We start from the raw sequence: 23,957 nt of genomic DNA, 5'->3' as shown, positions 1-23,957 counted from the left end.
TCTGAAACACCAGGCATGTCTTGTGGAGTTTTTCCTGGTATGCAGTTTACTAAATGTGGTCCAAGAAAGGACAACCGGTAAACCAGCAACATGGTCATGGACACCTAAGGATCATTAATGCAATCCATGGAAGCCCCACCAAACTTACAGGACTTAAAGGATCTGCTACTAATGGTTTGTTGTCACATACCACCTGAAGACACTTATAAGAGGTCTTGGGAATTCCATGCCTCAAATGGTCACATTTGTTGTGACAGCACAAAGAGACAACAAGTATTATATTACCTTCCATCAAAAATATGATGAAAGTGCGGGGGCACCAGTTGGCTCAGCGGCTTTATGAACTGCCCCTATGGCCTGGGGGTTGCAAGTTTGAATCCTGAGCAATGCTGCCAGTCCAGGAGAGTACAACTGGCCATACTCTCTCCAGGTAGGCAGATGGCGCTCTCTCTTGTCATCACTCAGTGTTGTTGGCTGGCACAGGCACTGTTAGCCGTGCACAGTGGAGCTGGGGACCCGGTACTTTCTTCTGAATGTGCCGACTGCCCAGCAGTTAGAAAAGACGTGGTGGCTGGCTTCACGTATATTCCTTACCCTCCTAGTGTCGGGAGCATTGCTAGTAATAGGGGGAGCTACAAATGGCAGGTTTTGGCAGTACCAAATACATTTTTTAATTAAAAATGTAAATAAAAAATTTACAAAAATGTGCTCACTTTTTATTTCCTTCATTATTTGTTACACACACATCTAGAGCCTTGCACCTGCCAATCCAATGAAGCCAATGCTAGTCCACCACCAGCGAGGTTTCTTCCTGGAAAGGAGCCTGGTGTGCCGCTGTGCGTAAGACACATCCACAATCCTCTGGACCTGAGTGGTGCAAAGTACAGATGGATGGATGTTGGACCGATATTCTACAGGACCATGATCAAGCTGTATCACACAACTGACACAACTGGTGGAAAACAGCATTTTCCTGTCCTTTTCCTGCAAAAGGTGATGTCCAAGGGACAGATACCAGACAGCCGGGAATATACACAAACAACCCAGATGAGGATCCCTCGTCAGATCCCTCATGTACATGGTTCTGCTGTGGATGAACATACGAGGGACAAACCAACCAAGTGGGGTTTCAAGTTGTTTGTGCTCAGTGATGGTAACGCCATGGTCTTTTTCTGCATACACTGGAAATAACAACTTCTTATGGCTCCGATATGTCACTGATTGACCAATAGTATTTAGGGTCTGGGTACCATGTGTCCATGGTCAATTTCTATGAAAGCTCTATACTTCTTAAGTACTTACTAACTTGGTTTGATGCGTGTGGAACATACAGAAAGCTGACAATGCATGGACAAAACAATTCACCTAGGGCAATGTACCACTGGATAAGGGATGGCCCTTATGGTGGACAAGTGGACAGACACAAGAGAGGCGTCGGTCTCCTCCACCATCGATATAGCCTTCAATGGGGATGCAGAAAAAAAAAACAGACAGGGGACCAGAGAAAACTTCCCGCCAGTGATGGAATACAGGTTCATGGGAGGTGTGGACTTGTCAGACCAGCTGATCCACTATTACACAACACAGCTGCAAAGAAAGCTAGTGGTGTTTATGTGCCAGTTCCTAGGTTTGATCATTCATTAGCTTTTTATTTATTGCATGCTTGGGTTTGAACACAGCATTTGTGTCAATAGTGTGTAAAAAGGCATTTATTGCGTCTTCTTTTCCTTCACACAGATTTTCCAAACTGATGGATGTTGGAGGTAGATAATGACATTACAGACTAATGGGCCATGACCTTTGGCCACGGGAAGGGGAACTGTTGCAGGTGTGTTGACACCAATTTCATCAATATTCATTGTTTAAGCCACCAGCTTAGAAAAAAAGTGTCATTACTTTCTAACACGATATATTATAACACTATAACAGCAAAACACAGAATGATAATGTTCTGGGGCTTGGGCTGAATTAAATGATATGTAGCACTTGATCAATGTTTTAAGAAGGTAAAATATTTAAAAGTGTCAAAGCTTGTCAAACTACCCCAAAAGAGGCTGGCCGGCCTCAGAAATCCAGTCATTCTGGTCTTTATTCTGCTAGTAGTTTAAGCTGTATTCTACCAGTAGTTAAAGCTTTAATCAACCAGTGGTTTGAGCTTTAATCAGCCAACAGTTTAACATGCATTCTGCCAGTAGTTTCAGGTTAATTCTAATATTAGTTTAAGCTTTATTCTTATTCTGTGATTTTTTATTAGTACTATTAGTACTATTACTGCTACTATTGCAATATGTATTCTGCTAGTATTTTAAATTTCATTCTGCATATTTAAGTTTATTTTATTAAGTTTTGTCCGATAGTAGTTTACTAATTATTCTGCCTGTAGCTGATTCTTCTTTCTGCCAATAATTTAAAATGTATTCTGATAGTATTGTAAAATTCTGTCTGTAGTTTAAGCTTTGTAATTGATGACAGGGTTTGTTTTTAATACCCCAATTTGGCAAGCTGCAACAGTTGACCCATGCTCCCTGGGCAGTGCAGCGATGGCTACCCACCACTCTGGGCATGTGTGCACACTATATCACTGTGTCTGTGTCCACCTGTGTCCAACACAAATAGTCAATGTGGTTTTCTTTGTCTGTGTTCTGCCAGTAGTTTAATCCCTGTTCTGCTAGTAGTCTGAGCTTTAATCTGCTACTAGTTTAAGATTTACTCTGCCAGTAGTTTAGGCCTTATTCTACCAATAGTTTATGCTTTACTCAACCAGTAATCTAGGGTTTATTTTACCTTTAGTTAAACATTTATTCCAACAGTACATCAAGCCTTATTCTAAGAACAGATTATGTTTTACTCTGCCAGTAATCTAAGATTCATTTTACAATTAGTTGAATTTCTATTCAGCAGTAGTCTAAATGTTATTCTTCGGACAGAACCAGAAACATGCATAATAAAAGCAGTGAATATGAAACAACTCTCACCTCCAGTATCATGTGATGTGCTTCCAGTGGCCTTCTCTCTCTCCACACTGGACTCTAATAGGTCAGTCTGTAGAGTTGCAGCTGGAACCTCTTCTCCCACCAAGCAGCTCGGGCTCCCGGAGGCCACATCTCTAAAACATTCCCCCAAAAATAGAGCTAAGTTAGTGCATTCCCTGAGGGGAGTCACAGTGCTGAGGTCATTAACAGGCCGCAAGCATGAGGAAGTGAGTGGGAGAGAAGAGAATCTGATATGGCACCTATAACCATGACTACAAAAATCATGTGTGTGGTCCACTGTATGTTAAGGGGACAAAAACATTGAAACATAGAAATTTCCTTACTATTTTAAAGGCTGATTAATATATTATGCATATATTACATAATTAAAATTTCATAGATATTGATAACTAAACCAGTCAATACAGTACATGTGCTAAAAAACAATAAGAACATAATAATTTTGAATTAATTGTTGTTGTACTAAACACCAACACAAACCAATCTGTCTATTCAGCAAACACCAGTTTAGACCAGCCGATCCGTGCTGAAGTCACAGCACTTAAAAAAGCATGTAACCACCTTTAAAATCGACTACTTTCTAAATACGACACTGACTGATTGTTGCAGACAGTATTTTTATTATTGTCCAGGCAGATTTGCTCCAGATTGTTCACACTGGTTGGATGAGGTTGGATGAGACTTTGACTTTAATTTAGTGAACTAAAGCAGGTTGTTTTGTTGCATCAGTTCTGGTATTCTGCCTCATCCATCTGCCCATTAGTTTTAACAAATGCCCAGTGAGGAAAAGCATCCATTATGTCGCCACCCCCATACTTCATTTTTGGGACGGCATTGAAGATCTGGCAGTGCAAGATTTGGGCCACAAATACTGCTTTGAATTTTTATTTAAAATATTTATTAGCTATGTTATACTGTTAAACCGTCACTTGAAGGAGTCAGCTTTAGCTGTACCTAAAATTAAAAAAAAAAAAAAAACAGGCTGGTCAAACATTAAAGAAAATATGCTGCCAACCACTTCTGCTCATGCGGCTTCAAATGTACTGAGCAAATTTGCATCAGGCTGATTCTCACATTTCTGTTTATGCAGAAGAAAGAAAAACAGAGGAGGGCCGCTAACATTTTATTAGCTTTACGCCTACAATTTCAGAGGCATTGTAGGCTACACCTTACTCACACATGACCTACATGCTTAGTGATCCAGTAACCCGTCATACTCTGCTCCCTGAATGCGGGAAATTAAATGGTTTTCATACTTCAAAAGCATAAATTTCAGTTCATTCACAAGACAAGCATCATTCCACTTTCATGGTGTACTAAACTCAATCTATGGCCAGCAAAGCATCTTCACTACTATGACCTCAAAAAAACTAAACAAAAAAAACAATTCTATCCTCACAAGAACTATGCTATAACTATGCCCTCTTGTGTCGTGTTGGTAAGAGTGTATCAGGCACAGTAGCATCGTCTGGGTTTTGAAACTGACCATGCACTATGCAGCTCTGTGTTTAGAAACTGACCATTGATGACACACTTGTTTAGGGGATTCTGGTCCACTCTTCCTTGCAAAAGCCTTCTAGTTTTAGATTCTTGGGTCATCTTGAGTCATGCACTGCTCATTTGAGGTCTATCTATAGATGTTTAATGATGTTTAGTTCAGGGGACTGTGAGGGCCATGGCAAAACCTTTGCCTTTGTACCTCCTTGAGGTCATCCAGTGCGAGTTTTAATGTGTATATGATCATTATCATTCTGTAGTTGCTGTTTTCATCGTGTTTTTATCTACAGCATTTTTTACAGACAGTGTTGTTTGTGATGTTTGCTTACAGAATTTTTGCAGTATTTAATTGGATGCATTTGTTTATTGCACCAACACTCTAGAATTACTCTTTCTGGAGGGCTTTTGTCTATCTAGCACTACTGGAAGCAGATTTCTCCCAAATGTATTTTTCGGTTTTCTAGACCTCAACTTGACACGGTTAATATTAATGTTAACTACAATTAATTTATTATATATTAAAATTTTAACGTGCTAGGCAGCTGCCCAGAGGAGTTTGTGGCTGATGATTGTTGGGACAAGGTTTGAGAACTTAAAGCATTAAAATGTTCATAACCTGCTCTTTCCTTGTGATGAGGGTGAAGAAGCCATAGCCCTAACAAGAGATCTTGGTACAAAGTATTGGAGAGCTCAAATCTCATACTCCATAACAATACACAAAATAACACTGTGATATTTAAAAATGAGCACTGTATTTCAAAATTACAACGTGTCTAAAATGTCAAATTTCTGTTCTGTGTCAAGGAAATGGCCAAAAGAGAGCCACGGGGTGTGGGGCGCTGTGATGAACCAGTCTGCTTATTGTGTCTGAAAACATCCCCAAGACCATTCACTCAACTTTATCCTCTCAGATGTGAGGCATTATCCTCTAAATGTGTGATTTAAGCCTCAGTTAGCTGGATTTAAGCCACAGTCTGTGCTGTGGTGTTTAGCCTGCTGGCTAATTTATCCAAGACTAGATAGCCAGCTATGATTCCAAAAAAACATCTCACTTACCCTTTCTGTTACTCCCAACACCAGACGCTCGACTTTGCTCTATAAGATACTTGGTTTTTATCAACACTGGTGTCGGTAGCTGGGCTGTCTGATGCTCAGTAGATCTGTATCTGTACTACCCACGCAAATACTAGCTTGGTGAGTGGGCTACAGATCCAAAACCACAGAAAAACAATTAGCTTTAAATTCATCAATATGAGTCACTCTCATCTAAAATGTTACAATTGGACTTTCAGTCACAGTTTGCTCTGTGGTGAGCAGCTTCTTATCTTGCTAACTTAGCTAATGCCATCAAGCTTTTTTCTTCTGACAGAGTAGTTTAACACTTAATGAATGACTGATTTAAAATTGCACACATATTAACTATTAATCATCCTGTGAGAAAACTGAACCTGCAAAATAACACAAATGCTATAAAAGCCACATAAACATACAACCATCAGCTACTCGCACAATTTATTGGCTAATACGGCAATACCATATACTATTGTGATATTTTACAAAGGTAGGAAAAGAGTTTATTACTTTTATTAACTTTTAATTTTTCTACTCACGTAACTAGACACTGCAACAAAAACAGTTATATATATCTGTATAATGAACAGAGCACATCTTTGTGTTATTAAATACACCACTAGCTGTCTGAAGTGTTTAGATAAGGGCAATCTGTGAGACATAATGCAAGGCAGACAGAGATTTTATGGTGGTTATTCATCACAGCACAGAATACAAAGGCACCTCAAAGGCTGTGTGTAACAGCTAATCCCAGGAGCTCTCACGCGGGGAAAGAGCAGGTGTTCAGTAGCAGAATGTAAATGAGATAGCCGTGAGCACTGCGCACCTGATGACTTCTAACACACATGCAGACAGGGCTGACAACAGTTTTGCTATTGTCTTGACACTGACTAGCTTGTGTTTTCAGCTAACCCCCTCCCTCTGAACGCATTCGAACCCAGAGGTTGAATTTCAAGGCTGATGTTTACCTGCATTTCCTCCTCCTTGCTCTTGTGAACTTACTGCTAACATTGCTCAGATGCTTCAAAGACAAGGCACTTTTTTCGGAGTCTCTTGTCGTGCGCCAGGCTGTGAACCTGCCTGCTGTTCCCTGTAGACCAGCAGCAATCATTACTGCTGACTAAACACTACACAGTCCAGAAAAGCCCTCTGGCAAGGCAAAGGGCATCTACTATAAGTTAGATCTTTCTATCAGAGTGAGGAGGCTTTCCGGTTAAGCATTAGTAGTGCTAAACCACTTCCCCTTCAAACAACACTGACAGAAGCAACGGGCTATTGTAGCATAGCACAGTGCTTCCATACTGCAGTTGAACATCTGGCGTCTACACAGTAAGCAGTATGTATCACTCGGTTTTACGTAATCTGGGTAAACTGTGGAGGGCTGGAATTAGCCAATATAGCTAAAAGCCTTTAGGTGGCTATAGCCTACCTTTTCCAGCTGGCAACGTGTAGCAGCTCTCTGTATTATACAAATGTCATAATTAATTCATTCTTTTTGGAATATTATATATATATATATATATATATATATATATATATATATATATATATATATATATATATACACATGAATTTGTTATATATGAATGAATAAATGTATTTGTTATATTTATATAACTAATAGCTAGATAGGTGTGCTCTCCCACGTCACAAACAACCGTATTTACATTTACATTTAAGGCGTTTAGCAGACGCTCTTATCCTGAGCAACTTACACAAGTGCTTCACAGTTTACTCAGAAAATACCCATAGCGAGTTTGTATAGTCTAGGATCCATCTTAGTCTATCTCTAAGCTTAGACGCTACTAAATACAAAAGTCAGTATGGAGACCACAATACTCTTCACTACACTTCGCCTAAGTACTCTTGGAGTCTTCAGACAGCAAGCTGTTCGGACACCCAGAGGAAGTTCGTTCCACCATTCAATGCCAGGACAGGAAAAAGCCTAGATGCTTGTCTTACGTAAATCTTAAAGGATGGGTCACGCCGAGCCGTACTTGATGCTTGAAAGGCTTTGCACAATAAAGTTATCTACAAACTGTCTGCTGTCATGGTGCTTTGATGCTCAAAAATGTTGGTACTGACCAAGATTCCTCAGCGCAGGGGTGAGCAATACGGCAGAAATAAAATATCACAATACTTTTCACAATACTCTTTTTTTCAGAGATCAGAATGAATAAGCTCAAAATCCAGATCCTCAGATGGCTCATTTAAAACACTGAAAAAGTTATGATTTGCAAAGATTTCATACACTGCGTTGCTAGGCCTTTCACAATAATTATGTTACTGACTTATCGTGCACAGACATGACCTCGCTCATTTTTGCTGACCTCGATTTTGGCCATGATTTTTACTAGCATATATTTTAGCAGAGAAGTTGGTTTTAGCCAGTCGCGCTAAAGCAGTCTGCTTTCTGTGCAGTGCTTGCAACGACTGAACCCAACTGAAAACTGAAACTGCCTTTGCTAAATTTCAGTGTGTTCCAATAGAAAATGTGTCACAGTCTTAAAAGTCTCTTGTAAAACGTCTACAACTAAAGAGCCTCTTGGAAAAGCAGAGTAAAAATTAACTAGATACACACTGCGAGGACATTACTCAGTATAGTATTAGAACAGGACAATGGTAATATATCGTGCATGGTCACACTGAAGTGACATCACTCTGGTGTTTTAATTGAAAGCAACGTTTGTCTCCCCATTTCTTTTCTTTTTTTGCTGATTCGATCCACGGCGGAAAAAACATGATCTGTTTTGTAACCCATAATACCCCAAGCGACAGGTGAAGGCATGTTACTCTAAGCAAACAGTCTGCATAATTCCAGCCAGGACTTGGTTTCAAAGTCACTTTTCACAGCTTTGGTGTGAGAACCGTTTGGGTTTAAGCAGATTTGTATTTATTAACAATATTTAAACATTCTTATATCACAAGTTCAATGTCTGAATATTCTTAATTATCATTATCAGTTATCAGTTCATTGCTCTTTAAAGGGATGTATGCTTTATATGATCATTAGATCAGTATATATTATAGGGGCAGCGGTGGCTCAGCGGATAGAGCTCCAGGCTATTGAGGACAGGGTTGCGGGTTCGATACCCGGGCTCGGCAAGCTGCCACTGTCGGGCCCTTGACCTTTATCCTTTCTGCTCCTTAGGTGCCGCAGCAATGGCTGCCCACTGCTCCGGACATGTGTGCTCACTGTCCACTGTGTGTGTTTCACTGGTGTGTATGTGTGTGCTCACTGCACGGATGGGATAAATGCGGAAATCTGTGCCCGACACAAATGGTCAATGTGGTTGTTTAATGTTAACGTTTAATTACTTAGGGGGCAGTTTATCGTCCCAAAAAAGTCATCATGCACCAGCACCAGAGGGTAAACAAATTATGCTCTCTTTGTAATGAAAAATGGCTAGTCAGTGTACTGCAAATATCTGCAATATTCTCAGAACTTTAATAACATTGTTTAATAACAATAAATGTCCCATGGCCCAGCTGTAGCTCAGTTCTTCTGATCATGACATAAGAACTTTGCCTGACCTCATGCCAGTGCAGATGCAGACTGCTGACACACAGGGCATCATTGGAAAATGCTATTGATAGCCCTGCCTGTAGTAGGGTATTGACATTTCAGTGGTGGAAACGTACATTCAGCAAAAACAGTGAGGCAGCAGGAGCTAAAGAGAGGCTTTGTTCGGACTCATCTCTTAAGACAGGAAAGCCCACTCAGTGGGCAATCAGTGGGGTCAGAATAAATGAGGTAAAGAAAATCATTTAATAAATGAATATATTATTAAATAGTAATAAGAGTTAAAAGTCACTGCATTTCTTTTGATGATCATGATCATTCGTAGGAGATCACACCACTTATACTAAGAGAAGAATTAAAGGAAATGTGGAAGTAATATCTGGGTATGCAGCAGAATGCTCAATGATATGCACCATGTTTGCATGTAATATCCTTGGTAAGATAATGCTGTAAGAAATAATGTATATTGTATCTGATGTGGCAATATATCTATTTAGTAAATTGACTAGCCACATACTACATACTCTTTTAATTACAAATCTGGAGAATTCTGCAAAACTACAGAAGTTGGAGGATTTTAACAGTGGGAAACCCACAAGGCCTTTCAGGCTTCCAATGGATACATACAGATTCTAGTTGAGGCCAATTACACATATTAGCTAGATGCCTCCCTTTCATATACAATGTGCCTCATTTCTCAATATCCTCCTAAGAATGTTCTTACATTTGTTTATTGAACAAATCCCAAATAGGAAAACAGAATCTTTGGAAAGAGAATCTTATTGAACAGCTGGTAAATAAGGTCCAATGTTACTACATGCTTCCTCTGAGACATGTAAAACTGCAAGGCATATTTCATACTGCTGCTAACGCAACATCACTGGACAACTCGACACACTTGCAGGAGAACTACCAATCCTGTTACATCAGCTGACAGATACCTATGTGAAAGTGAGGTCAATTTTGTGGTGCCGAAGGTGTTAGGGGTGTTTTAATACTGGCATACATTACATTGACAAAAGTGTTGGGACACCTGCTTATTCATAGTTTCTTCTGTAACCAAGGGTATTAAAAATAGTTTATCCTGCTTTTGTTGGAGTAACTGTCTCTACTGTCCAGGGAAGACTTTCCACAAAATTTTGAAGCATTGCTGTCAGGATTTGACAGCATTCAGCAACAAGAACCTTAGTGAGGCCAGGATGTTGGAAGATCACCACACCACATCATTCCCAACTCATCCCAAAATTATTGGATGGAGCAAAATATCATTCTAGTGAAAACAGTTCCACTGCAATTGGTGCTTTAAGTAGCTGAACGCATTTATCAAATATCCACAAACATTTGGACTTATAGTGTATGTATGTATACAGGCTGAAAGTCTAGCTTTAACAGATATAATTTACCACTGCCTGCTTTGGGAACAGCACCAAACAGGATAGGCAGACTCTCCAGAGAGTAGAGAGAAGGGACAGAAAGGACTAAGGCCAGGAAGATAGTGGAGGACCTCAGACATTTCAACAATGAACTCTTCTCTCTATTGCGGTCAGGAAAACGCCTTTGTCCTCTGAAGGCCAACACAGAGAGAGAATGAGGAGAGTTTTCCTGCAGGCTTTTCAGGCCCTCAACCACAACAATAACTTAATTACACAAACATATACATAGCATATTACAATACAATATACAAAAATTTGCACATTTGTAAATAGATGCACTTTGTCCTCTCTGACTCTCCGAGCTTCATATAATATTCTCATCCTCATCCCATGTACACTTTTTTCGAATATGTATACATTTCATTCTACTAATTTTCTTCATGTGACTAGACAGTCATCAAAGCATAGCACTGCTAGTTGTACTGTGTATTTTGATTGGACAATTATAGGGCAAACATGCAATCTATGTAGAGTTCGATTTATTTCTTGCAGTAACAAAAACACATTCATCTTCATGATGAAGAGGTCTTTAATGGCTCTTCTACTGTGGTCAGGGGTACATAAAGTGTTAGAGTATGCACTGTGTCGAAAAAAGTGGAAATATGGAGTCAGAAACATACTTGACTGAAGGTCAAAAAGTATCAACATATAAACATACTTATAAAGTAAAAATGGCAATATATACAAGAAATAAATTAGAGGTTTTCTGTTTTGGTGGTGTGTGATGTGTTAGAGTGAGGCGTCATAACCTAATGGATGGTACTGATCCATATATAAGCATAGTTGTGGGCAGTTTTATTTTACAGTGATATGAACTGGATGGCCTTTGAGATTTATAAGGCGCATGTTGAAGGTCTTAATGGAAAAAGTATTTTTTTCTCTTGGGACTGTATTTGATTAAAATTACTCAGGTAATACTTTTCAATAACACACAATTAAGCACTTTAAAAATAAGTACAGCAACAAAGTCAATTTACCTAAGTAGTTGTCCCCCTGACTACAGTATTGTGCCAAAACCAGTGTGAGATGCCATTTTTCAATGTTTTAAGAAAGATTTGATGTGCCGAATCTGGCTGAAACAATCAGATGCCCTCACGTGCTGCAGGTAAATTGACCTTACTGACCTTCTGAGAGGGAGAATTTAGATGAAATAGAACATATGTAACTCATTATCTTGTATCTTAAATCCTAAGATAAGAGAAAAGCTTTGCATTTTACTGCAGTTTTCCCCCATAGGACAATGTAACATAATCTAATCCAATTTTGTTGCTATGGACATTTTTAGTTTGTGAGCTAGTAGATCTTGTTTGGTCTGTTTTGATGTGTTATGATCTAATGGAAATAATGTAGGAACACTTAAGGGCTTTCTTGTTTAACTTGCTTAACTTTAGTGTTTTCTTGAGTCTATCAGCAAAGACGCAGCACCACACTCTCAGCTCAGCACTGTCAGTTCCGGATATGATGTTACGTGAAGGTCAAGAGGCTTGCCTTTTGTAACATGGTGAGCGCTGAAGAGGTTTTAATCCTAATAGTTGTGACGGACGCAGCATGAACTGGCTGAAATGAACTGACTATAGAACTTATAGAAAATATAGAACACAGAACTACCATTTCCTTTACTGAGAAACCCTTAAAGAACCTTCAAAGACCTTTGGATGGATCATACTGGTGCAGTGGTAGCTGCCACTATGATCCAAAATCGCCGGTTTAAATCCCAGGCTATCGGCAGCCGGAGTCCGAGAGTGAATAATTGGCCTTGCTCTCTCAGGGGTGGGTTAATGGCACTTTCTCCCCACATCAGCTCCCAGGGCACTGCTAGTGTTAGGGGCATTGCTAGTAATAGGAGGAGTTCACATGATGAGGGATTGGTTAATTAATTTTCCACTGGGTCAATGCCTCCCAAATTCAGTAAAAAATGTAAAAACAAACGTCAACAGGTTCTTCTTCATACTTTGCACTTGAAAGCAGCAGGAAAGTGTGAAATGTCTAAATGAACCACTAGAGAGGAGCAGAAAGTTTGCTCCGGTGACGCAGAAACATGCTTTATACAACAATGTCCTGACAGAAAGCTTCCTGTACCTCTGCAGACAGCCTGTGACTTAAATTAAAAAAAGAAGCTAATATGCCAGACTACTTACTGCTTTGGGCTCCCTGAGGACGGCATTCCTGTGAGAAAAATAAAAAGTTTGATTAAATGTTTACTCCAACATCCAAAACAAGCTTTAAAAAACACATGAATCATGCTGGAAACTGAACAGCAAAGAAAGCTGTTTCTGAAACTGAGAAACACACAGCTCCACCTGTTAGGGCTTTCAGGGCTATGATCAAACTGCTGAATAAATAGACTTGTTCTTTCTCTCCAGATTTATCCAGACTTTATTCAAAGTGGATAAACCAAGAAATTGATGCAAAGCAACGCAAACTATTCAAGTGCTAACAGGGCTCCCTTGTAAGTGAGTGAGTTCCAAGACAGATTAATGACGTGCTTCACAGTAAGTAGAACTTGTTGTCACTAGCAGAGTTTACATTAAAGCAGTTCACAAACCTTACACACAATTATGACATTTCTGCAGATAGAAAATGTGAATCCATCCACTACAGTTATGTGAACTCCGTCTTTTAATGGCTGTGTTGTTTGAAGTTCAGAGGCACCGGGAATGTTGAGCAGTGGCCCACCTAATGAGGGTTAAAATATCTGTGCCACCCCAAGAACATCCACCTTACACCAGATAAGCTTTGGATTTGGGGTTTCAGAATGCCGAAAGCAACCTTTAAAAACAGGACCATGACCATCCAAAGGACCAGTAGTTTCTTCAGTCACCGGACACCGGAATCATGTGACATGTGGCTTGATACATCATGGTTTTCCCTTTTCCCACTCTTTTTCGCATCTTGGCAGCTGCACATGCGCCTAAGGTTACTGTGCCCAATGTCAAACTTCAGCTAAAGAGTTAAACAGTCCAGTGTGTTGGGCTGTGGAGCAGTACAACTGCAACCTCTGGAGGGATGGAGCTCCATCAAATACCTTTGGAATGATTTGGAGCGCCAGAACTAATCATCCAACACCAGTGCTTCAGATCATTCATGCTCTTACTGAGGATGAATGCAATAAAATCCTTACAGCAACCTTTAAAAATCTAGTAGAAGGCATTCCCCGCAGAGCAAAGATAACTACTGTAGCAGAATTAAATATCCATGATTTTGGAAGAAACACTGAATGAGCAGGTGTCTTCAAACCTATACCACACCATATATTGTATATACAGGAAATTTAGAAGACCTCCTGTTGTCTTCTCCTTCACTTTGCTTAACTGTTCAATTGGAGCCTATTTTCCAGCCAATATGCTCATGTGGGGGCTCACATGGATGAAATGTGCGCTAGGTGGGAATGGGCAATGAGTGGGTTTGCACAAACTTTGTAACTGGGACCCAGTTTTGACTCCCAGATGAGCCCAATAATTACAACCCATGTTAAATCTCACATAGGCCCAATGTGCGATGTATAACCCACATGGGACCCATGTTTAACATCTCTGACTGGTGGGCATTTATATGTGGGGCCAACATGGAACCGATGGACAAAACTGTCTGGTTCTCAGTTGGACTACCCACATGGACATGTTCTCGGGGTTGAGACATGACCAGAAAAGGCCTATTATATTACTTGCGTGTGGAATGTTTACACACATTGGCAGGGGGACGGATCTAAGCCGCACTCTAATTTACACACTTGTTTTATAACAGGGTTTTTAAATCCCACAAAATCCCACAACACACACACACCTTGGTCTACAACAAACTACGACTTCATTTCCACCTCTGCTTTAGAGAAACTGGGGTGTATGGTTTAGCTAGCAGCAGTGGAAAAAACATTGTTACACCTCTACAAAATATCAACTTTACAACCTTACAAACTTTAAACCCTTCTGCACTTTCAACAGAAGACAATTGCAAGACATAACTATTTGAACTATAAAATAAAGTGTGTCCCTCATCTGCGTTACTGTTCAGTGCTGGTTTCAAATCAAAAGGAGGCATGCAGTACTCCCGCCAGTAAAACATTAGTAAAAAATAGTTCAATTTCTAATTAGACATCATTCAGTAGAGTAAAGATGTGGCTGGAGTTTATTTTTAAGACATCTGGAGAAGAAGCAGATCAAACCCAGTTAAAGCACTAGAACCACAGATAATTCGTTAGGTTTTTATGTTCCACTGTAAAATACCTCCGCTCTTCACTGCTGCAGGATTTGAATAACATTTGTGTAGAGGATGCCAGAGGACACGCTGCTAGAGCACAATGGTAAAAACAAAGGATCTGAACTGAATCAGGCTTAAAATAGCTGACGTTCCTAATTAAAACCTAATGTAGGCCTACAAAGCTAAAACTGAACCAACCCATGACTTACCTAATGGCAATGGTCACATACCCAGAGAAAAATTCAACTAATGACAAAAATGTAACAAAAAGAAAAATATCATTATGTAACAAAAACGGTTTTATAAACATTTTTGTATAAAAATCTGTACAAACCTGTGCTCCCAAGGCAGGTATCTACTGTCACAGTAGAACCAGCCACACCCGTGGGATGCTCCATAGCAGTATCCATACATGGGTTTGTTATGTCCTTTTTAAAAGTCATATGCTCGACTGAAGTTGTTTGTGCTTTGGCCTCCTTCTGAGCCTCAGTGTCCTTGTTTAGGTCTGAAGACATCTCGGGTGTTGCTGATTTATTCAGCATTCCTATATCTTCATAACTGTCTTCAGCCTTCTCTACATGTTCTTCCTCCTTCTTCTCTTCCTCATCTTCCTTCAGCTCCCTCATTTGCTGAGGGGGCAAAGCTGTGGACATGTAGGCCCTGGACAACAAACAGAAAGAGAAAGTTACTCAGTGAAGGCTTACTTTACTGTTTCAGTGTCTTTGATTCATAATCTCCAGTCATTGTAATCAGCTTTCCTGTTTATTCCTTTAATGCTGGGGAAAACGATTTGTTAAAAGGCAGCTTGAGCTCCCCACCTCCCCAGGAAAGCCTCTAGTAGCTAAAACCAATGAGGGAAAGTGAAAGCACCAGGTTTACCGATAAACAACAGCAACATGATGAGAATCTATTTGGTCGGTAAATGTGCGGTAAAGCACTTTGAAAAAGAAGCTTTGCTAAGTGAGACCAGCAGTTGTGACATAATGGAGGAGTCATCAATTTCATAAAATTTTGGTAGGTCAGCCACTCCTGGAAAGGTTCATCACTGTTCCACATTTTTGTCATTTTTGGATAATGGCTCTTACTGTGGTTCGCTGGAATCCCGGGGCCCTAGCAATGGCTTTGTAACTCTTTCCAGTGTGTTACATTTTAATGACGGTGTTTCACATCTGTATTTGAATCTCTGGATAATGTGGCATCACATGCTGTTTTAGAAAGCTTAAAGTGTACCTTCCACTGCCAGACATGTTCCATTTAAGTGATGTTTAGATTCATTCTACAGGTCTGGCTGTAATCATGCCTGGTGTGGCTACAGAACCCTGAACTAGGGCTGGAACTAACGATTATCGATTAATCTGTCAATTTTTTTTCTTCGATGAATCGGATTAACAATACATTTCCAGGTTTTTATTTAAATAAAGAAAATTGAGTAATAGAGCAAATAAGTGTGTACAATAATTCAATAATAATAGATTAAATGATAAAATTACACATTTATTCATAAATTAAAAATAAAATAAATTAAATAATAAAGAATAATAAGTGTAGGAGTGAGACAGGATGAATTGCCATTAGTTTGTATATAGTGTCTTCACTCATACTTAAAACTTGAATCTTAATCATTAATTACCACCATTGTGTACAAGTTACATGTTTTTATAAAGCACATTTAAACACTGCTTAAGCGAATTAAACTGATAACAAAAGTAACACACTTTTGAGGACTTAAGCCGAACCTTCTTTTCTGCATCGGCCACGTAAAATTTTTATGGAATGTATTTACTTTTTTGATGTTAAACTTATTTTGAAGATTAGGCCTCCGCTCCGGCTCGCTTCATTCAACTCGCTCTTATTTATTTATTTTTCCAGCATAGCCGCAGGTGACGTAAGCGAATATGACAAGGCAAGTAACAAATAAATCGTGCAACACAACGAATCGATAATGAAATTCGCTGTCAATACTTTTAATAAATTGATTATTATCCATTTTATTTTATTGTTACTATCAATTAAACATGGTTGACTGGTTGATATATAGGTATTAAAGAAATATTTAATCAATTGAAGGATCATGTAAAAGCTGCATTATATATACTTGTGTTGTTATCATATAGTAAAACAGTTGAACAGCCTAAAACATTTAAGTGTGACACATACAAAAAAATGTAAGACCTTGGGAAGGGAAAAGAACGTTATCACAGTATTGTAAGTGCAAGTCCAAAAAATCCCAGGCTTAGAGTGGCTCAGCGGTCTACTACTATAGCCCCGTGGATGCTGCTTTGCCATTAGTGGCCAGAGTCTGAGAGAGTACAATTGTCTGTGCTTTCTCCACATTGGCAGCAGATTTAAATGAGGTGGCGACTGGCTTTGCATGTATCGAAGAAGATATGTGCTAAGTAAAAGGAGAAAAATCAACAACAACAAATTTACAACAAAAAAAATCTTTACAATAATCTTGCGTAAACTCCCAAAAATTATATTCATAAAAAATGTTATATGTTATATTTAAATAAGTTAAACAACACCATTCTTTATTTATCTAATTTCCGGTCTACATATTCTTTCAAGTTATCTGGAGACATTCCTGAGGAGACTGTATTATAAGACATATAGGGACTCTAGTCACATGATGTGACTCAAGTCAGACCTAAGTTGCAACTTTAAGGCTTATCTTGATTTTGCCTTGGTATTAAGGCTCGACTTAAACATGAAACAGACAAAACAAAAGGTCTTTTTTATTAATTCTTGCATTTTTTAAGACATGGCAAACAAACAGAAGCCATCATACCGGCTGGTCAAACATGAACTAGGAAGCTATGCCAAATCCACTAGTTAAACATGTCATGTCATGTCAGGGTGATACTGCTTGCGATGGGGTGGCATAATAACCTTGCCTGGACACATATTGAACAAGTGGATTTGGTGTGGCATTCTAACTAATGTTTGACTAAGCAGTGTATGTGTGGATTTTTACATATTTTTGTTAAAACAATATTTACAGAACAATATTTTGTGTGTACTGTAACAGAAAAACAATGACCTATTAAATGGTGAAAATAAAGCTCAACTGCCAAAAATAAAATTCAGCTCATAATTGCTGTATTATAACTGATTTAAATGTGTTAAGCTGGTTGGATCATTAGAATTTCATATGACTTGTCACTTGCTTAACCTGAGCAAGAACTTGGCTTGTCCTTAACTGAAGACTTGCTTGTAACGTGCATTTGTGAGACTTACTTCTACTATTGAGAAGACAATTCACCTGCAAGTTAGGAGAGCAACAGGACTTTCTAAAAAGTACTCAAAAATAGAGAGATAATGGACATTCCAACAACCATGCAAGACCTGGTAGATCACCAAAACTGTCCCCATCAATTTCAAACTGATCAAGAAGCTCTTAATACAAGCAAAACAGAAGTACATTTGATCAAGCTTCTGCCCCCCTTCCTCAGAACAATCTGGAGTAAGAGAATGTAAACTTGATCTTTTGCTGCATTATGGCTTCAGTGTTGGATACTGCACTCCAGTTCTACAAAATGATCTGAACAGGTCTGTCTTTCAGTCGCAAGCAGAGTTGTTTACCTTCACTTAGTCCAAATTACATCTGTTGGTGTTGGAGCAGTTCAGAAAATTGGTCTAACAGCTGCTGTTATTTGTGGAACGTGGAACTGAAGGGATTTGGTCTGGCTTCCACAGACTTGTTTGACTTGTTTAATTCACATCTCCCATTTTCTGTAAAAACATCCTAGATTGTAATACCTAGGCACATGTTCCTTTTGCAGAAAGTCTTCTCTTCACAGAATAAAACACTTATTGTGAGGACATTGGGTTAGGAGAGAGAACAAACTGAGGGGTTGTTTTATTCTCTGTCTTGTTTGAATAAGACACAGAGCTCATACTAGACGCACAATGCAACGCTATTTCGTCTTGCTGTGAACACTGTAGAAATGACCATACCAGTTAAAAGGGAAAATGGCTTTAGGGAGAACACTGTATAATTATAGTGAGTAGTTTTTGCCACACAAATTAAATGAAATGCCTTTTTTAATATCCATTTCTGCAGGGCTATGGGGGTTAATTGTATATTAGCAACTGCTTTAGCAATTGCCTTGTATTATTGACAACATGCTAAAATCCCAAACAGTTTGGCTATATTTTTAATGTGGGCAGGCAGTTCTGCTAGCATTGGCCTTAAAGTGGTGGGACAACCAGGCATGAATCTCACACAATTTTCCATTTAACTTACTCAGACCAGCAAATGGCAATATATGAGCTATCACGAATGGAGCTATTCCAAAAACAATGAACAAAAATCAGTGAGACAACTGCCACAACATCCAACGCCTAACTGACTCTAACTTATTAATTTACTCAGCCTAAATGTGTATCTAAATGCACTTCTTCAGGGGCTTTTTGCATCAGAGCTGTGAAGCTAATGTAGCTAACAAGTCATGTTATTTCTTCTTTCTTCTCTGTCTCTGTTCTTTATTAAGTAATAATTATGTAAAGCTGCTTTGTGACGACAACAGTTGTAAAAAGCGCTATACAAATAAATCTGACTTGACTTGACTCTGACATGAAAGATAACTAAAATTAGCCATAAACTGTTCGTGTCTTTGGCTTTGCTCAGACATGCTGATCTAAGCTGGAGAGATTTCCTGCAGCATAAACCAAAAAGCATAAAAGTTTTTGTTGTCAGATTCAAGTTACAAAAAATAGGAATTGTATATTTGGACATGCTACTTCGTTTGAACAGTCAGCAAGAACTGAATGTATGTTCGGAAAGTGACACCAGGATGTGTGACAAGAAAGTGTTTAAGCTACACATAACAAAGAGCTGAAGCTTTAAACAGATATTTAAACACTGGACAAGCCTATTAACCTGTTAGCTAATGTTATCCGCTGGCCAGGTCATAAGGTCATCAGCCTACACTGTCCTGCTCTGTTCATGCTGTAAATGACAATAATGGTACACATCAACATCTCAGCTCATAAATACAGCAAGTTAGCCACGCCTGCATCTCCCAATGTAGCATATTCATGACTCAGTCGTTACTATGGCAAGTATTGGGGAATGGAGCTAGAGGTCTGACCCAAGCACAAAATATTATGTTTTAGGCCAGGTCTGGGGCAATTTTCCACATACAACATCAGGCTTAGCACAAGCTCAGGGCCAATTTTCCATGTAATAAATGGGGCTTGGGTCGGGTTCAGGACAGTTTTTCATATTCAACATGTGGCCTGGGTCAGACTCAGGGTGGTTTTTCATGTACAATATGGGGCTTGAGTAAGGCTTGGGATAAACTGTCATGTACAAAATGGAATTTGGGTTAGGCTCTGGCTTTTGTTTTTATATACAATATTGGGCTGGGGCCAGGACTCGGGCCAATTTTTCACCTACAACAGGAAAAAATTAGCCCATGATTAGCCTAATGACAATTTTCATAAGGCTAATCATGGGCTAATTCTTCACATACAACACTGAGTTTGGGTCAGACTCTTGACCTTTTCATTCATGTCTTAGGTCTCAGTCATATTCAGGGCAATTGTTCGGTACATGGGGTTTAAGTCAGGACCTGAGCGATCATTGACAGTCTTTATTTCCGAATAAATGTACTTTCTATTATTTCTACTTAGAAAGCAAATGGACCTTCCAAAGCCCTCTGAAGGGTATCTTACAAAGGTCTTTCAATCAACAGAAAGTTCTCGCTGTCATAAGAATGAATTAATTTCCTTTTGCAAAGTGATTAGAGAAGAATGAAGCAGTTATATTTTCCCATATGGAGCATGTAACACACCTCCTTGTCATATCTGTGCTTCTGTCAAAGAAGATAAATTGTCTAACAAGGTCAAGGAGTTATAATGTAGGAGGAAGTGTCCTAGGGAGCTCCCTCTAACAGCATCTGCTTTACATTTTGATTAACTCAACTCAACTATTTCCTTTGCTGGAACATTCCTGGCCGCAGTAGCTCTGTTCTCACTCTCTCTAGGGAGATGACATCACATCCCGCACAAGTCTGAAATTAGGAGGCTTACAATCTAGAACACAATACAAGTTATGAGATCTAAATAGGTTCTTCAGACTACAAAATAAGTCTATATCCTGGAAACCCCAATCATTCCCAAATACTTCTATTTTCTATTCTTCTTACTTACAAACTCAGGCAGCATACTCATGTGGGGCTTACATGGGTGATATGTGGGCTAGGTGGATTCCAGGTGTGCATGGTCTCTGAGTGGGTTTGTACATCCACTTTTACTGGGACCCAGCTTCTCAAATGGGCCCCATCATAACAGCACACCTTAAGCCCACATGTGTCTCATTTAGGCCTCATATGCAGTGTACAACCCAGATGGGGCCCATGTTTTATCCAGCCTGGTCACATTACTGACCCTAGTGGGCATCCATATGTGGGGTCAATGTGGAACTTAAGAACAAAACTTTCAAGTTCTAACCAGACCCCACATGGACATGTTAGCTGGGAAGCTAATGGGCACTCTAAAGTCATATGATGAAAACTCAAAGAATCAAAAGATCAAAAGAAATCAGTGGTGTCACATTTAAAAAATAATAATATCCAAATAATAAGTACGAATGATTATTCTTCAACATCTCACACACTTCATCTGCACTTAACCCAATTAACCAGGGCTGATTATCCTTTATCATGTAATGAATGTCATGTTGTCAAGCTCTACTTCTAGCTATCCATCATATGTCAGTGTGTTTTTGAAGGGATTTCAAACTTCAGGGGAAAAAAAACAAGGAAAATAGTTCTTGCAAGCCCTATGGGACCACTTAAAATCCAAAAACCAGCATAACACAATGTGATGGCTGTCAGGCCGGTACTCGGCTCGGTAGTAACCGCACGCCAGACCATGCACAGCATCGAAAAACTGAAAACATACCACCAACTGTGGACTGACTCAAACCACCACTCGTCATCTCTCATCATTACTGCAATACATGTTAAACCTAGAGCCAGACCACAACAAGCCCCAGTAGGTCATATGTGGTTACTTTAAGAAAACAGTCAGGATCTGACCAACCCCATCGGGCAAAAAAAGAAAATACTGGTTACTGATGAAATCTACAATCTCCCACAGGCCAGTCATTACCACCCCACACAGCATACAATTAATGAATACTACTCAAATCACCATTTCAGTTGATCCCACAAAAAAAAAAAAAAAAAATCCTCCAGTCGGTCCATTGAGTTACACAGCTACTGGCCCAACTGCAGCCAAGCTAGTGATGACCACTGTTACCTTTAAAGAAAAAGTGTCACCAATCATCATTTGTTCTGCATGACTTACGTTAGGTAGATCACATATTTCCAATTTTATCATTTGCTTTAGCTCTGCAATGAGGCTAATAGACTAAGTTAGCTAACAAGTAATGGAAGCTTATAGCCACCAAGTAGGATCATGCAACCTGCACACCTTACTCAGGAATTGCCTCAAACCAGATCAAGTTAAGTAAGGTCTATTGGTTTGTGGTTGGCAATATTATCTATAAAAATACATGTATGTTGCATAGCTACAACTAACAGCTGCAGCCACATTAAAGCATGGACCATCTTTAATTTTGGCCATTTGACATGTCTTGGCTGACCACAACTGCAGTATGGGAAAAACTGAACTGTGTTGTTCTTCTAAAGCCATAAAATAGCAAAAACATGCTAACTGAAAGCATTTCCTCTCAGATAACCACTAATTTATTCCTGAACCAAAACTGGCTCGATATGCGAAGAATTTTTAGACTTCTGAGTTACAGTTGTGTTTGGTGGAGCAAGCGAGTTCCAGCCCATGATGCAATAGGCTTGCCCCTCATATCGTCCATCTGTAGGCCTCTTTATGTGTCTCTGGCTTTGCCAAGGCCACTGAAGTGCAGTCCCATGTCCCGCTCAGCGGACTGCAAACACACTCTCTCCCACCAGCCCACTCCATGCGCTGCCACACACAATGGTGCTCTTGTGGCAGAAACCTTGGGACAAGCTCACAAAGCATTGTTTCAGCGTTCGTCAGTGAAGATGCCTGGCCATTCATTAGATCACAGGCCAGAGGGTCAACGTCATGTAGTGTGTGTGTGTGTGATGAAGAGTGATGTGTGCTGCTGGACAAAATGGAGCATCTGTGTTCAAGTGAAGCAAAATCAATAACATGTTGACCAGGCAACTTCATGTCCTTGCTGCAACTGGATATCTGGTTTTGCAAGGCAAAACTGAACTAACAGGTCATGTGGTAACAATTAAAATGGGTTAATTTAACTCAAATTAATACTTTGAATGAAATAATGGTTCATTGAAGGTATTTATATGAGCCCAACCCAGTTTCTTGTTACCACATGCAGTTTTTTTAGGTTGACCAGACATTTGATTAACTTGTTTGTTGAGTAACTACGGGGGGAGTGCTTTCTCATTCTGTTTGGTAATTATTTCCTTTAATTCATGAAAAGCATATTTTTAGGACTTCTAACTAAATATAAAAACAACATATATGTTGTTTGAAGTCCTGAAACAACAAAACATCAATACCAAAAAAGGGGTTACACAATAAATCACTTCTTCAAGTAACCTGCTACGAGGTCAGAGACGATGTCATGGAAAATATTATATATAAAGATATTTTCAAGTTACACAATATTTATCCAGTAGATGCACATGAAAAAATGTGCTATCCAAATACTCTCACATACTTAGTGCAGAGATTTGTATACTGTATATATTTTTTTCTATCTCCATCTAATTAAACAGGACTAATTACACTTACTGTAATAAAACTGCAGCTGAGCAGTGTTAAGACATTATGTATTGTATATTAGTGTATACATTTGTTTTTTGGTTAAATGAATCAAATGAATCAACTGAAAAGCTGGCCAACAAACGCAAAAGCACTCACGATTATGGTGAGTCGCTTTGTATTAGTAAAGCAGGCTTGAATGAATAAACAATTAAGATTTAATTAGATCAGTCATAGCTTTAAACAAGGGACTCTGTAATATGATTTGTGGTTTCTAAGGGAAAAATCATTCAGTCACTAAGTACACTGAGAAAATGAGCATGAAGTGTCTTCACAGTGGGCTTATGAGTCTGCAGAGGGCCTCTTGACTGCATTACAGTTCACAGTAATTGCTTTGTGAGATTTTTTTTCTGTAAAGCCTCGTCAGGGGGCTGCTTCTGCATTATGGAAATCATAAAGACATGCATTCCTCTTGAAAAAGAGATGAGGGCCCATCTCTGT

General features: G+C 39.2%; 1 protein-coding gene across 3 annotated transcripts in view; it reads right to left on the bottom strand.

The window, feature by feature from the left end:
- arhgef10la (Rho guanine nucleotide exchange factor (GEF) 10-like a) overlaps positions 1–23,957 on the bottom strand; it is a 221,883-nt gene that overhangs the window by 189,202 nt on the left and 8,724 nt on the right. For all 3 annotated transcript variants that reach the window (XM_072665387.1, XM_072665388.1, XM_072665389.1), the window contains exons 2-4: positions 15,049–15,374; positions 12,656–12,683; positions 2,976–3,106 (exon numbers count right to left, since the gene is read on the bottom strand). In XM_072665387.1, coding sequence (XP_072521488.1) covers positions 2,976–3,106; positions 12,656–12,683; positions 15,049–15,367 — 478 coding nt within the window. In that variant the 5' untranslated portion in view covers positions 15,368–15,374. The remainder of the gene's footprint in view (positions 1–2,975; positions 3,107–12,655; positions 12,684–15,048; positions 15,375–23,957) is intronic.

Source organism: Salminus brasiliensis, chromosome 21 (genome assembly GCF_030463535.1).
Source record: "Salminus brasiliensis chromosome 21, fSalBra1.hap2, whole genome shotgun sequence".
Classification (NCBI taxonomy): Eukaryota; Metazoa; Chordata; class Actinopteri; order Characiformes; family Bryconidae; genus Salminus; species Salminus brasiliensis.
Note: the sequence above shows the minus strand (reverse complement) of the source record. Positions and strands in the feature narration are given on the sequence as shown.